Raw genomic sequence first — 17249 nt, 5'->3', positions numbered from 1 at the left:
CTTCCGATCACCTGTTAACCACAAAAATATTAATAGAAAAATGTAACGAATACAAGTTTCCAGTTTTCCTAGCATTTGTAGACTACGAAAAAGCTTTCGATACCATAGAACACACGGCCGTAATAAACGCAATGCAAAATTGTAGAATAGACAGCAGAAATATTAACTTAATAAAAGAAACTATGAACCAAGCTACAGCTACATACTACCTAAATGAAAATGAACACACGAACCCTGTACCATTAAACAGGGGAGTCAAACAGGGAGATACTTTATCACCCAAACTGTTCACCTTAGTTTTGGAGGACGTTTTTAAAAACCTAAATTGGAAATATAAGGGAATAAACATCAATGGCCGCTACCTCAGTAATCTACGATTTGCAGATGACATAATCCTGATAGCTACTGACCTACAAGAAATGCAAACCATGCTTTTAGAACTACATACCGAATCTTCTAAAATAGGACTGAAAATGAATTTAAACAAAACAAAAGTCATGCACTCCGAAGACACCGTGACAATAATAAACGATAAAGTTATAGAAAAAGTTGAAGAATATATATACTTAGGACAAAAAATAATACTAAATAGGGAAATTCAAACTGAAGAAATAAAAAGAAGAAGAAAGTTAGCTTGGGCAGCATTCGGTAAACTGAACTATATACTCAGAAATCAACAAATTCAATTACATCTTAGTTCTAAAGTTTTTGATGCATGCATTATTCCGATATTAACTTATGTGGCACAAACATGGACAATCACAAAAAAGAATATGAATATACTTAGAGTCACTCAACACGCGATGGAAAGAGCAATGCTAGGTATATCACTTAAGGAGAAGAAAACAAACACATGGATAAGACAGAAAACCAAAGTCACCGATGTGGTGCAAAAATCATTAAAGTTGAAATGGGAATACGCTGGACATGTAGCTAGGAGCGATCTAAACAAATGGCACAGATCGATTTTAACCTGGAGACCATACCAACACAAAAGACCCAGAGGCAGACCTCCTATGAGATGGACAGATGATCTGAAAAGGGCGGCCGGGAAAAATTGGCTACAAGTAGCGTACAATAAAAAACAATGGAAAGGAAGACTTGAAATGTTCAGATGTGGACGTGAATGGCTAGACGAAGAAGAATCACAGTTATGTATTTTTTGTGGACCATTTTCATTTATCAGGTAATATGAACTATACTAAAATTATCTTTATAATTTGCATTTTCTATTTATCTAAGTGTTTTTATAATAATCTAATTTGTTATAGAGTTACCTTCATTTGTAGAGAAGTCAATAATTAGATCAAAAACTAATAAAACACAAATATCAATTCAGAATAAAATAGGTAACTAGCTTGCTTGGATGACAGAAACTAACTGAGCGGCTGAGGCTGAGCGCTAACTGTGGTTGTGGTGTCACTCGCTAAGCAGCAGCGCTATACATGATACAATGAAAAGAAGATATGACATTGCGCAGGTGGGTCGGGTTATGTGACGTCAGGCTGTGAGTAGAGTAGAGTAAAAAGAATAGTGAATTAAATTATTGTTATTAACGTATGGACCTTTATTATTTGGCTTGGATTTTTTTTTCACAAAAAAAACTATGTTTTAATATTTGTTTCAAAAATATTTCTGTTCTTTATATTAACATATTTTAATATTTTTATTTAACTATTAAAAGCAATTCACCAAATATGGATGCATTTATTCAAGAATATGAAGAAGTTGATAAAAAATCATGCATAATAGAATCAATCACAAACTTTAATGCCTTAATTAATAATTTAATACAACATCTTAATATTCATCATCATTTTGGCTTTACAACCCTGTGTGAGTCCTAGAATCCCCAAGAATTTTTCTCCAGTCGTCCCTATCCATCGCCTTCCTCCGCCAAGCACGTATTTCCATATTTCTCATATCTTGGTCTATGTTATCTAGGAATCTTGTTCTGGGTCTTCCTCTTCTTCTTTGACCAATAGGTCTATCAAGGAGCGTTTTTCTAGCTGGGTCGGTTTGCTCCATCCGCATTACATGGCCTACCCACCTCAGACGTCCTATCTTTATGTGTTTTACGATATCTGGTTCCTGGTATATCCTATAGAGTTCGAAGTTGTATCGTCTTCTCCAGACACCATTTTCATTTACCGCTCCATAGATGCGCCTTAGTATTTTTCTTTCGAAACATCCTAACATGTTTTCATTGCTTTTTGTTAAAGTCCAGGTTTCTGAACCATATGTTAGGACTGGGCGTATTATTGTTTTGTAGAGTTTTACTTTTGTATTTCTTGATATAACTGTAGATTTAAAAAGGAGATTAAGCCCAAAATAGCATCTATTAGCCGTGCAAATTCTGCGGTTTATCTCTGCGGTAGTGTCATTTTCAGTATTGACGAGCGTTCCCAGGTATACAAATTCGTTAACTACATCTTAATATTATGCATATGAATATAAGAAGCTGATAACAAAATTTTGATGTCTTTGTAATTTTTTTATCTGAACTTGAGAGAGATTTCGATTTTGTAATTTTAACGGAAACTTTTAAACAAAATAATTTGAATTTGTTTCAAATTGAGGGTTATAGATTAATATACAATTCAGGAACATTTATCAAAAACGATGGTGTGTGATAATGTCAGTATGGATTTCAAGAAGAAAAATTCACTGAAGATGCAATCTGTGCTCTAACAACTAACATCTACAAAGCTCTTGGTAATTCAAGACCAGTTTTTTGTAGATTTGTAGATTTATCAAAGGCATTTGACATTGTTTCACATAAAATATTGCTAACTTAACTTAAAAAATATGGTATTAGAGGGCTTGCATATAATATCCTAGAAATTTATCTTCTAAACAGGCAACAACATGTTTATATAGATGGAGAAATTAATAAGGGAAGAATTATATCTTATGGAGTCCCGCAGGGAACAAACTTAGGACCAATCCTCTTCAATGTCTACAGCAATGTTATATTCAGACTGAATATTACAGGTAAGATAATGAGCTTTGCAGATGACACAGCTATTTTCTATGATACAAATACGAGGGGTAATTTAAAACAAAAAGACTTTGCTACAATTCAGAAATGGTTTTAGTTTCATAAGCTCACCGTAAATGTAGATAAAATGTAGATATGTAAGTAACCTCCCAAATCTTGGCGCATTAAAAGTCATTGCAAAAATGAAATTCCATATAAATACGAAATTAAATATCTAGGTATAATAATTGATAAACATTTACGTTAGAATTCTCAAGCAAATAATATAGTATGTAAATTAAGAGGGCTACTATCAAGATTTAAATTTTTAAAACAATTTTTAGGAATAACTCATTTAAGAATTCTTTATTATGCACTTATACAATCTCAACTTACCTATGCCGTTTTAGGATGGGTGGAATACGGAATAATTACTTGCATTCTCTAAACATTATTTAGAAATGGCTAATTAGAATTATTTATGGGAAAATTTTAAAATATTCTAGCGAGCTGTTACATAATGAAAGTCAATTTTTAACTGTACGTAAATTATTTTGTAACAAAGCCCTTATACATATACATGAAAAAAAGATAATAATACACTTTACAATCATTCCCAACAAACTCGATACTCAAGGAATAATGCAATTTTACCTAAACGTAATAAATCCATACTCCAGAGATCTGTTGGTTAGATAGGGCCCAAATTTTACAATTGTCTACCAGAAAATTTAAAACAAATTAAAAATTATAAAAAAACATAGATATAAATATAAAATTAGACAATAAATTAAAAATAAAACAACACAATTCTATGAAGAACTAATTTATGGACAATAGTAATAAATAATAAATATCTAAATAGACTGATTAAAAAATACGTTTCTTGAATTTACTGCAATTATTATCACGTACTTACATTTGTGTACTCACAGTTGTGTCACATGTTATATTAAAATTAAAATAATGTATTTATTGAAAGTACACATATGTAACCTACTATTTAAATGTATACAATTGTTAAATATTTCTTTGTTTGACTATATATTTTTGACTATATATTTCCTACTATAAAAGTAGCACCCCTCACGCACAAGGGGTGCTACTTTTATATTAGCTCTACTTCAGTGAGTTTTTATGTTTAACTAGTATTTAATATGCTTTTTGTTTCTTGTAATCTATGTAAACTTCTAGATAATCGTTATTATTATTATTATTAAAATACCTTTACCCACAAATGTTTAATGAATAATTTATATGTTTTAGTGTTTTCTTATTATTCAGTAAAATGTATAGATACATAGATATTATATTCATCTTTAGATTTGAATAGTCCTTAGGCTGTGTTACCATTAAATATAAAATTAACATATAAGAGATCTTGATCTAATAAAAAATAACTGATAGGCTTTATTACTACAGCAGCTTTAACACAGCTGTTTTATCATGTAACACATTACAATTTAATTATTAACTTTATTTCAATGTAGCTAAGGACGAGTATTATATAGAATAATTAGATGTATCTTGCCTAGTAATGAAAAATGATGTTTTTAATTGATTTCTGATATTAGACATGTTCTCAATAATTATATTTAATCATACTAAACAAAACAGCATCTCTAGAAAGTTTCACATTTGATATTAAAAGCTTAAATCCTCAAACCACATAGCATAGCAATGCATTAGAAATTTAAAAGATCTCACCACCTGACGTCATGCGCAAACCTGAACTAAATTTGGAACCATCGAGTTAGAATCTATGGAGAGGGCATCACGTGATTAAAAACGACCTCACTTCGGCCATATTGTTAAGATTGTTTTGACACTTTTGACAGATCGTATATGTTTGTTTACGTTTGTTGTTTTTCGAATATTTTTAGTTTTATAATACTTTTATAGAAACTGTAATAATATATTGAGATAGTGCATAATAATGGTTTCTTGTTCTCAACGTAGTTGCAGTAGCAGAAGCAACGTTAATAAAAAATCTTCAGGAATAACGTTCTACAGGTTAGTATACAAATATGTAAATAAAGTAATGGCCCGTACTTCAGAGAATAAATTAATAGTATTTGACTGTATTAATTTATCTTTATGTATAATATATCGTGTTTTTAGTGTTTACCGCGGGATAAATAAATCATAGTTTATTAAAAATGTATTGCACTTTTTTAGATTATGATTAAATCTTCTGAATAACTAGTCATATTTTTATAGTAGTTTTAATATTATTGAGTCCGGCCATGATCCCACCGCCATATTGGTATCATCGTTAGCCACGCCTACCTACGCCGTTTTTAATACACACGTTAATATGCTCATAGCTTCTATATAGATTCTAACTCGATGTTTAGAACGCTACGTATCATATGTTTCTTTCATTGTATCATGAGCACTATACACTATACAGTGACGTGTTTGTGGTTTAACTAAAAATAAAACCAAAACCCACTGTGTCGGTATTGCCCCGTATGTCGGGATTTCCCCGGTCTACCCTAAAGATTTATTATTCATTAATTAAAGATGAATATTTGTTATGAATTATTTGCTGCACTTAATAAAAAAACTAAAATGTTAACATTTTACCAATTTATATTAAATAATGGTATTAAATAAAATTAAGTTACATTTATATTTTTTTTTCTACTTGGAGCTCTCACAATTCATACAATTTCAGAATTTAAAATAAAAATTTTACCGAAAAAACGTTTTGCCGAAACTTGAATTCAAAGTATACCACTAAATTTAGTTTTTCATCCTCTTTTCAAATACAGAACTCATTTTTTAAAATCTAATGTGCAGGGTGTTGTTTTTGTGTCGGAATATGTTTTAATCTGACCTGGATTCTTATAATTATAAATAAATTAATCGATTGGATACCTTAAAGAATATTCGCGGGCCAAATATAAAGAAAATATACAGTGTGTTTAAAAAGTTATGAACTAAGTACTGAGTTGGCAAAATAGATAAAACACCAAGTATATTTGTTACTGATGAAATAAGACCCATTCAATATGGGCTTTTGAGATCGCCAAAGTGTCCCCTTTTTCAGTTAATGTATGTTTACCCAAATAAACACCCTATATATATATATATATATATATATATATATATATATATATATATATATACACTGTTCTGTGTATATATATGTATATATACACCTTGTATGTTTTGTAAATTGTGTCAATATCACCACAAGACTTCATTTAATAATTTAGAAATATCCACGGTCAAGTATGGTGATTAAACCATCCTGCTGAAACCAAATATCATGAAAATTGTTACCAACAACATTCCATATTACTGGAATTACTTAATTTCTCAACAAATATAAATATTTTTGGATATCTAAATTGCCCTCTTTAAAAAATGGACCAATTATAGTATCATTGATAATACCTGCCCAAATATTAACTTTTAAAGGTCTTTGCGTGTTGTTTTTCCGTATTCATCTGGGATTGGTATCATTACAATATCTGCAGGTATGGCGATTGACATTACTATTTAACATGAACGTAGTTTCATCGGAAAAAACTGTCTTATCTGTAAAACGAGGGTCGATATCTACCTTTTGGATAATGGTTTCACAAATTTTCATTATTCGATCAAAATCTTCATCAGATAATTCTTGAACCAGAATTCTTCTAATGCAGTTTTTCGAATGGATGCGTAAGGTTTTTCTACAAAAGTTTGCTAACGTCCATTTCTTTATGAGTTACTGTCTTGCACTGGTAGGATAGTTTTGGGCGATTTTTAGTTGAACTCCTTTCTTCAAGAAGTTTCACAATTCTCCTAACTGCAGTTTTAGTAACTAGATTACAATTTGGATACTTATTATTAAATAACTGAGCTGTTGATCCTAACTTCTCAGACGATCGCCGTAACCTCTTATCATAAGAATCTTTATTATTTCCTATTCGGTAAACATATTGAAATTTTAAAGGTACCTAAGGAACCTTTAAACTCTATTGACAATAAGTATTGGGCCGAAAATAGTACCTATACCCCAGTCGATAAATAAAAAAAGCTGAAAAAATCTTATACAGATATTTTAAGGTTCCAAAAGGTATTGTATGAGGGGTAGCTGATGAAAAATCGGTGAAGACGTACAGCTGATTTTGCTTTGTGTTTTTTTTAACAATCTTAAAAAGTGACATGGTTTTTTGCCAATAAAAAGTTTATTATACATTATAAAGAAAAATGTTTAAAACAAAAGTTGTAGATCATAATAAGTTCTTTATTTTGAGAGTTTCCAAAATAAAATACATAAACAATTGACCGAGATAATTTTTGTTTCTCGGCATAACCTTCTATAAAATGGATCTTCATTTATGATTTGGCCAATACTTAGCTCTTAATGTTAATAAATACTCTTCTTCTCATGGCGCCGTTTCCTTTCGAAGGTTGGCGATCCAAATGGCAATTGTAGTTTTGGAAACTGCTGCGCGAAAGATTTCTGCGGATGAGCGGTCGAACCATCTCCTCAGGTCTTTCAGCCACGAGTTCTGGCGTCTTCCTACTAATCTTTTGCCCTGTACTTTTCCTTCCAGTATGACTTGAAGTAATTGGTATCTTTCGCCTCTCAACACATGACCCAAGTATTGCATTTTCCTCTCTTTAATTATTCTTAGTAATTCTTTTTGTTTACACATGCGACGAAGTACCTCAACATTAGTAACTCTTTGTACCCATGGAATTCTCAACATTCGTCTGTATACATACATCTCAAAGGCATCTATTCTTTTTTCTATTTCAGAGTCCATTGTCCAACTTTCACAGCCATACAGTAAGACAGAAAAAACGTAACATCTGACCATTCATGCTCATAAATGTTTTCCTTGCTTGTTCGATTCTTGATAGGATTTCTTTTTTTTTTTATTACACTGACTATTGATATTTGCTCCCAAATATTTTATGGAATTTATCTGTTCTATTATTTGACCCTTGGCATATACATATACGTTTATTGGTGTCTTTGAAAGTACTAAAGTTTTAGTTTTGGAAACGTTTAGATGTAAACCGAACATTTCGCTGTGGTGAACTACCGCATTTATTATATTTTATAGTTCTTGTGCGTTGCTTGCTATTAAGACGGTATCATCAGCATATCTGATGTTGTCTATGCTGATTCCGTTAATTAAACCGTAGCGGTGATAAGACGCAACCCTGTCTCACTCCTCTTCGGATTTGTATATCTTCGGATGTTGTGTGCTCTATTTCAATTGTTGCCGTTTGGAGTCAGTATAGTTCTGAGATAATTCGCAAGTCTTGTTCGTCAACTCCAGTTGTTCTCAGAATTTCGATCATCTTTTGATGGTTGACGTAGTCAAATGCTTTTCGATAGTCAATAAAACATGCATGCACATCTACATTCATGTCTCTGCATCGTCGCGTTAACATATTTAAAGCAAAAAGAGCCTCTCGTGTTCCCAATCCGTTTCGAAATCCGAATTGAGTGTCACTCATCTGGAACTCGCACTTCATGTAAATTCGTGTATGGATAATTCTGAAAAAAGTTTTAAGGACATGAGACATCAAGCTTAATATTCGATAATCATCGCATTGTGAGGAATTCGATTTTTTTGGTAATGCTACGAATGTTGATTTTAGCCAGTCTAATGGTATTTTACCTGTGTCATATTTATATCTTATTGAATAGTGCTGTTATTAAGTCTAGGCTTTTACTTTCGTTATCTGCAATTAGTTTTAGTATTTCGACATTGATATTGTCTGGACCGGTGGCTTTTCCATCTTTCTGAGATTTTACTACGTGGATCACTTCTTCTTTGGTTATTTCTGGGCCTTTTTCATTTATTCGATTATCTGTGGATAGTGGAGAACAAGGTATATCGTCGTCAAAAAGAGTTTGTATGTATTCTTTCCATCTCTCTAGTTTGTCTTTTATACCCATAATTATTTCGTTATTATTATTTTTTAATATTGTTGCTTGTCTCTTTTTGTGTCTATCTGTCATTTCTTTTACTTTTTTATGAATATTAAAGATGTCGTATTTTTCCTGAAGTTGTTCGATTTCTAGGCATTTTGTTGACATCCAGTTTTCTTTCTCCTCCCTGCACTTTTTTCTAATGATTTTGTTGATTCGCTTGTATTCTATTGGGCTTGTTTTATGTTTTCGTCTTAGGTCCATGAGGTCCATGATCTCTTGCGTTATCCATTCTTGTTTTTTGTTGTGTTTTATGAACCCGATGTCTTCTTCTTGTATCTTTGTTATTTTTGTTTTTAGAGCAGTCCATGTTACTTCAATGTCTGTCTGTACCAAGTTTTCGATCGTTTTTATTTCTTCCTCAAGCTTGATACTTATTTCTTTTTTCTGTTCAGGGTTCTTCAGTTGTGAGATGTCTATTTTTTTTGTCACTGTTTTCTTTTTGACTTTGAGAAATCTTTTTAATCTAAAATCCATTATAACTGGATTGTGATCGCTATGTATATCAGCTCCAGGGTATGTTTTCGTAGATTGTATGTACTTCTTAAAGGTGTTATTGAGCAAAATGAAGTCAATTTGATTTCTAACAATTCTGTCTTTTCTGTCTGCAGGTGATTTCCATGTGTATAGCCTTCTAGGATGTTGTTTGAAGAAGGTATTGGCAATTAACAGATTGTTTTCTACGCAGAATTGTACAAGTCTATCTCCTCTATTATTTCTGGTACCTAGACCGTATGCTCCTATGTGGTCTCCTTCCGCACTACGACCAATTTTAGCGTTAAAGTCACCCATGATCATCGTTATCTCACCTCTTTTTGTCAGTCTCATTATTTCATCTATGTTGTTATAAAATTTTTCGATTTCTTCGTCTGACTTGTCACTTGTTGGAGCATAGACCTAAATAATATTAAGTTTTGTGTGAGTTGTTTGTAATTTCAACATTGCTACTCTATCATTTAGAGAGATGAAGTCTGTGACTGATTGACCAATTTTGTTCGACACTAATATAGCAGTTCCATATTGATGTTCTGGGTCGGTTCCACCTGAATAGTAAATGTATCCATGTTTTGTTTTTTGTACTCCTGATCCAGGCCATCTTACTTCACTCATCCCCAAGATGTCTATTTTCAGTCTTACCATCTCGGCTTCAGTGTTTACCAGTTTCCCGGACATAAATAAGCTGCGTACGTTCCAGGTGGCGATGCGTATTATTGGGTCGTATATTTGTATTCTCTGTCCACTTTCTTGGGTAGTTGACGGGGGGATTCTTCGCACCCTCTCCCCATTTAAGGGGTGCCCCGGACTGAGATACATTTTCTTTTTCTCGTCTGCCATTTAGATTTGTGGAAAATTTAATGGGGTGGTTTTCTCGTTGCCTTCCCCATCGCAGTACCACAATTTAAACTGATCCAGTCATGCTTGTGGTAATCCAGTTTGAAGACGGTCCAGGATCATTTCCTCTACGCCTTGAACTGGTACTGATGATCGCTGCTGCTCTTCACCAGGGAGGGATAGGAAGAAGGAAACTAGATTTTGGAAGGATACAGGAATGGGACATGATTTCTCTCAGTAAGGAATTGAGAGCAAAGCATAGCTCGCGTGGGCAGGGACGCTTCCCTGAAGTAGACCTATTTTCCACTAGGATCGTAGAAAAGTTACTACCCGCTACCCGTAATAAATACTGGAAATATGATTTTTAGAAAAAAAAAATGCTGTCTTGTTTCCTATTGGTCATAGGTTTTATTTTGTTTTGGAACGGAAAAAATGTCAAAGTTATTATAAAATTGTTTGTAAGCTAAAAAGTCAGTCTTTTTTCAAACTGTTTTTTAATGACAAATTTATTAAAATATTGAAGTTTTTTTTTAATATGCCTTAATAATGTCACCTTATAGAATTGATTTCGATTTACAGAATACCTCTAGGGTGAGTGTCTGGGTAAGAACTGTTGTTTAAATTATCGCTCTTTGGGATAAACAAATTGAATAACTTATAAACTCTTCAGTCTTCAAAAACAAATTTATATACATTTATAAATTACTGCAAAATTAAGGGTCTTTTGCAACTATCTTATGTAATTCGTATAAGTGAATTCCTTATGTTTTTTAATTTAGAAACTCATAAATTAAAGAAAATTGTAAGGTCTACAATTATTATTTAAACCATTTTTCTCTAACTTCATAACAAACGTTTTATATTCAAAAATGACTTTTACTTCTTGATTGTTTAAAACAAAAACAAAATCAGCTGTACGTCTTCACGGATTTTTGATCAGTTACCCTTCTTATACCTTTTAGAACCTTCAGCATAAGGTTTTTACGTGAAATCAATAATGTTTTCCCAGATAGACTGGTGTACTACTGAAACAGACGTCCAGGAGCCCAACAGTAGTTAAACCAGTTATTTTATTACCAGTTAATTAGATTAAGTACATAGAGTTTGTTTATTTTTATTTTTATTTTACACGTTTAAAATAATATTATTGTCACAATAATAAAGAATAAATGTATTTAATTTGACATTTTAATCATTCAAAACATTAAATAAGAAATGACAGAAAAAGTTCCTAATAGTATATTTACCTCAGATAATTTGTTACCTAACTTCTGATCAAGTAAAGTTAGGACTGACTATCTGGTTAACAGTTTTATTTTTAATTTAAAATATTATAAAAAATTGTATATGAATTACAATTACAGAATAACAATGCCAATTACTTTCCAGGTCATTGGCGGCGTTGGTCGTTTATCATTACATTTCTCTTTTCTGGGAAACTTCTGCGATTAACTGATCAATCATTTCGATTTGGGCTGGCTGTAGGTAATTTGGATCCAAAAAGCAATTTAGAAATCCTTTTTCTCTTTTTTACCAGAAAAGCAAAAATAAATATCACAAGAAACATTATTAAAGCTAAACTGGTGGTCCTGAGTCCTGTTGGAATGTGTGGAAGAAGATCCAGTATTTCTGTTGGCTGAAAGTGGCCTTGGGCGTCTGGAATTTAAAATTTTTCAATTTGAGTCTTATGTTCTGGTAACAATTTTATCGGGACAATTTCTTTTTCTTGAATCTTTATTGCATGTACTATTCCTAATAGTATTACTTTATTGGTTTCTTGAAAAAGTTTTCTGTGACTAAAACTTTAGTACAATTTTGGACATTTGGTATCGAGCATCTGGATTTCATTAATTTTGTACAAATTACATATTCAGCATGTCCATTTATTGTTGGCATAAAAATGTGTGGGTATTAACATCATAATGTGATCTGTAGGTATTAGGGATAGGATAAATTATATAGGTAAGTGATACAAACAAGGGCTTTAGATGCTTCTATAAGTTCATAAGGATGATTGTCATTGATTAGAAAGGCGTTTCTTGAATAAGTTCGAAGAAGATTTTCTTTCAAATTTTTGAGTTCATTTAATATAAATAATGCAATATTTGGAATGTACAAATGGAACAAAGCGACAGTTCTGATAAGTTTAATTAACCCTTTGCGTCCAAGTTGTTCCAATAAAGTACCACAATTATGTTAGTTTTTTATCGTGGTCTTCACTCTATGTACAGATTGAACGAATTTAAAACGGAACATACGAAATCAATGTATTTCGGCTCAACTCCGCTCTAGGTGGTTGGCCAACAAAAGGTTGTTAAATAATTATATTATAAAAATCCAATACTTCAGAGGGCTGCTGGATTCTGAATTCATTCAAGAACAAGTCAAAACTCCACCCAAATAGGTTGCCTAGAATCACTGTGAAAACTAGACTACACAAGCAGTTATTATGCTGTCAAACCACTTATCGCTTCCTTATAGTCCAAGAGATAGAGCCGAAATTTTGAACTGATCAGTAATATGACATTTCTCTATTGGAATATATTCATTGTAACTGGGTTAACACTTTGCCTTACAGGCGGACGCCCCTCGTGGTACAGGGGGTGGCTATACAGGGAAGAAGTAATTTTTTTCAGAAAAATTAACGATCGATAATATGGCTGAAAATTTGCCCAGAGTAAGATCTTGGTATAACCAGACGAAATCCCAAAGGGCGGACGCGAGAGTGGATACATAAGGGGTGGCGGACAGGGGTGAAATTGAAATTTTTTGAGGAAAAATTAACGATAAGTAATATGTCCGCCATTTTCATGGCTCATTATTTAGCCCCTAAAAACTCTAAATCCAAAAGGGCGGACAGCTGGGTTGGTACAGAGAGCCATAAAACGGGGTCAAATGTACCACTTGCCTGCGCATTTTAGGTCTCAGTAACAATTTTCAAACTGATTTTATAATAATATTTTTATACCGATTGATTTGAAAATTTGTATGCTCACTTCTGTTACTATTCTGAGAAGCGTCAAGTAGAGTTTTCCTCAAAATTTTCCAAAAAAATTTCCGTAAATGAAAATTTTCGTAATTTTTTGATGTACAATCTAATTTATAAAATCCTTTCGATTTTCTGTAAGTTATACCATGATTTTTTTCCAAAAATTTTCAAACGATTTTTCCGATAAGAAAAAAAAATTAGAAAAACTTTTCTAAAACATTTGATAAAACTCTACGTCATCGTCTGAATCTTTTATAGAATATTTTGTAGTTTTAAAATGATATTATGATAATGTTTTTTTTTCAAACTAAAGTCATATTTACTTTACAAATCACATTTTTTTCTTAAATATAAATATTTTACGAATTAATTTTTAATTGAATAAATATTTGATATTTGATATTTTATTAAATTAAAGTAATTTTATAATGTTAACTATTAAATATTTTCTATTTTTTTATTATTTCTATTTATCAATAGGTAAAATTCAATTTGTAGAATTCCTTTAACATTTTACAAATAATTTTTAATAAAAATCAATTTAATAGTGGAATTATCAATTTTTTAAGTTTTGAAATTTACTTTGTACTTATATATTTTCAATATTTTTTTTAACTTTCAAATTGATTGAATTTTTTTTTCATTAGTTAATTATAATTTTACAAATTCTGTTTGGACATTAATTTTGCATCATTATTATTTTAAAATATTAAAATAATAATGATGCGCGTTCCATTTAGATCAGTAATTCTAGACGCATGCGCTAAATGTAATAAATATCAAGATGCTTTTATCCAACTTGGTGAAACTGACTTCGATTGTAATGAAGTTTTTGAAACCTTAGAAACTTTCATATGTCACTTATATGGAACAGGACTAACGAGAACAATTCCAAAAAGAAAAGTAAACGATGTCAGATTTTCACTATTTAACCGGCAGTATAAGTTGCATGATATGAACGAGCCTTTAAAAAAAAAACTAAAAAATTTCGATGCTTCAAGCTTACCACCATGTCAAGATGAATTACACCAACATCTACTGCGAGCCCATTATATTTCAAATATTTGGACAAATGCTCATAAAAAAGTACCAACAGAATTGATTGTTGAAGAACATGGTTGGGAGTTTGAAGATGAATCATATAAATTCAAATGGTTTAGTGGACCTCAGATGCCAGAATCAATTCGAGAAGTAGTGATTGAAAATGAAGCAGATAATGAATGTGATATTATTGAACGTGAAAGTGACGAAGATGATGAATGTGATGACATCAGTGAGAGTGAGAAAAATGACGAAATTTTTAAAGTTTTTCAAAATTTTTTTTTCTTATCGGAAAAATCGTTTGAAAATTTTTGGAAAAATTCATGGTATAACTGACAGAAAATCGAAAGGATTCTACAAATTAGATTTTACCTCAAAAAATTACGAAAATTTTCATTTACGGAAATTTTTTTTGAAAATTTTGAGGAAAACTCTACTTGACTCTTTTCAGAATAGTAACAGAAGTGAGCATACAAATTTTCAAATCAATCGGTATGAAAATATCATAATAAAATCAGTTTGAAAATTGTTACCGAGACCTAAAATGCGCAGGCAAGTGGTACATTTGACCCCGTTTTATGGCTCTCTGTACTAACCCAGCTGTCCGCTCTTTTGGATTTAGAGTTTTTAGGGGCTAAATAATGAGCCATGAAAATGGCGGACATATTACTTATCGTTAATTTTTCCCCAAAAAATTGCAATTTCATCCCTGTCCGCCACCCCTTATGTATCCACTCTCGCGTCCGCCCTTTGGAATTTCGTCTAGTTATACCAAGATCTTACTCTGGGCAAATTTTCAGCCATATTATCGATCGTTCATTTTTCCGAAAAAAATTACAACTTCATCCCTGTATAGCCAACCCCTGTACCACGAGGGGCGTCCGCCTGTAAGGCAAAGTCTTAACCCAGTTACAATGAATATATTCCAATAGAGAAATATCATATTACTGATCAGTTCAAAATTTTGGCTCTATCTCTCCGACTATTAAGCAAGCTTCTCTTTCCTTTAAAGGAGACATATAGTTGAACGATATTTTATACAATGTCTATCACCGGGTATGGATTAATTTTTGTCCAAGTTTTATATTCGTCCACTATTTCAAATGCAGTTCAAACAGACATATATTAAATTGTATGTTCCGTTTTAAATTCGTTCAATCTGTATAAGCGCCAGCCGGAACCTCAATATCATCGTTCGGTCACAGTTCTTTTTATGTACCATAAGTATATGGCTATGTTCGGTGTTGCAACCTATCCCGTCTCCGTTCGAGGTTAGAATCTAGCATAATCTTGTAAAACGTGTTTAGCAGACTGTTCATAACTGTTTAGTTTTAGGTGACAATTTTGTTACTATTTGTTTATTTGATGTATAATTAGCTGCTTTAGTCAAACTTTTTAAATGGCAAGTTTTGTAAATTTTCTTTTGTACTAATGATTATAAATTAGACACATTGATAAAAAATTTAAAAATATTTTATACATTTCGAAAAATTAAATATTTTTCTTTTGGTTTCTTACGGGACCACTAGGTTATTATCATTTTTTATATTTTCTTTGGTTTTAGAAAGACTGCATTTTGACGGTACGAAGCTGTCTTCTGACGACGGATATATTTTAGTAGCTGATCTGCCATCTGACAGTGGGCCATATACTTCAGATGCAATATCTTAAGAAAACTTGACGACGACATAGAATTAAAGTTTTTATAATACGAAAAAAGTGATCACGTTGTAGGTGATGTTCAGTTGAAGAGAGATGACTCAGATCTGGAAGACTAGGCGCTGCCAACTGCACGTCAAGTAACTTGGATGAAAACGTCATTATATGATCCGTCTAAAATTCAAAATTTTACACAACACAGTGGTCCAAATGTTTCCGATGATGTAGGTATACCGCTAGAAATGTTATTGTACTTGTTTCTGACAAATTTGTTTGAGATAATTATATTTGAAACCCAGTGTTAAGCTACACAGCAATATGGGGATCGTTATATTCCAACAACATATGAAGAATTGAAATGTTTATTTGGGGTTAATCTTATGATGAGGCTAGCACGTAAATGTAGTTATAAAGACTATTGATCTGCAAAATTTAAAATGAGAGATCTGTTCATCTCATCTTCCATTTCTCGTGACCGATTCGGTTGGTACTGGCAAATTTGCACATAAATGATAATTTCATTCAACCTAAAAAAGGTAAAGCAGGATATGATAAACTGTATAAAATATGACCGTTGATAGACATTTTTTTATCTGAAACACTTCTAAAGTGTTATTTTTCGTCCCAAAATCAAGCCATTGACGAGTCACTGGTAAAATTTAAAGGACGAATAGGAGCTCGTCAATACATGCCACAAAAGCCGATCAAACGCGCATACAAAATTTGGATAGGAGCAGACCAGTCATGATATGTGTCACAGTTTCAAATGTATACCGGAAAGGTTGACAATAAAGCTGAAACTAAACCTGGATCCCGTGTCGTGAAAGATCTTACCCGCTCTCCTGTAGGGAAGCATCATAGAGTATATTTTGATAATTTTTTTAATGGCGTAGAACTACAGCAAGATTTACTAAATAGTGTATATGTGCTTTTGGAACTGTAAGAGAGGACGAAAAATGGAGCCTAAGGACTTAAAACTCGAGAAATTCCTGATAAAAGGCGATACCGACTGGCGAATAATTAAAGAAGTGCTGTTATATTTGCAATTAAAAGATACAAAACTTGTTCGTTTTGCAACTTTCACAATCTTGAAGATTTATGTACAGTTAAAAGTTAAAAGAGTGGGCAGAAAATCTAAAAAACGGTGGCACAGATTATTTTGGCATTTCTGAGATTTAGCTGTTGTCAAAGCTTTTTTATATTAATAAACTGCGTTTTTATATTAATAAATAAAATGTCGAGAACTAATCTCAGAAGACTACGGCCTAACAGCCCGAACAAACAGTTTAACTTTTTTA

The 17249-nt window shown here is 32.0% G+C and overlaps 1 protein-coding gene across 1 annotated transcript in view; it reads right to left on the bottom strand.

The window, feature by feature from the left end:
* Window positions 1-1399, bottom strand: part of Teh1 (tipE homolog 1 phospholipid transfer protein) — a 174715-nt gene extending 173316 nt beyond the window's left edge. Inside the window, exon 1 of the mRNA XM_072546489.1 lies at window positions 1278-1399. Coding sequence (XP_072402590.1) covers window positions 1278-1283 — 6 coding nt within the window. The 5' untranslated portion in view covers window positions 1284-1399. The remainder of the gene's footprint in view (window positions 1-1277) is intronic.
* Window positions 1400-17249: the final 15850 nt, after the last annotated feature.

The sequence above is a fragment of the Diabrotica undecimpunctata genome, chromosome 10 (assembly GCF_040954645.1).
Source record: "Diabrotica undecimpunctata isolate CICGRU chromosome 10, icDiaUnde3, whole genome shotgun sequence".
Classification (NCBI taxonomy): Eukaryota; Metazoa; Arthropoda; class Insecta; order Coleoptera; family Chrysomelidae; genus Diabrotica; species Diabrotica undecimpunctata.
Note: the sequence above shows the minus strand (reverse complement) of the source record. Positions and strands in the feature narration are given on the sequence as shown.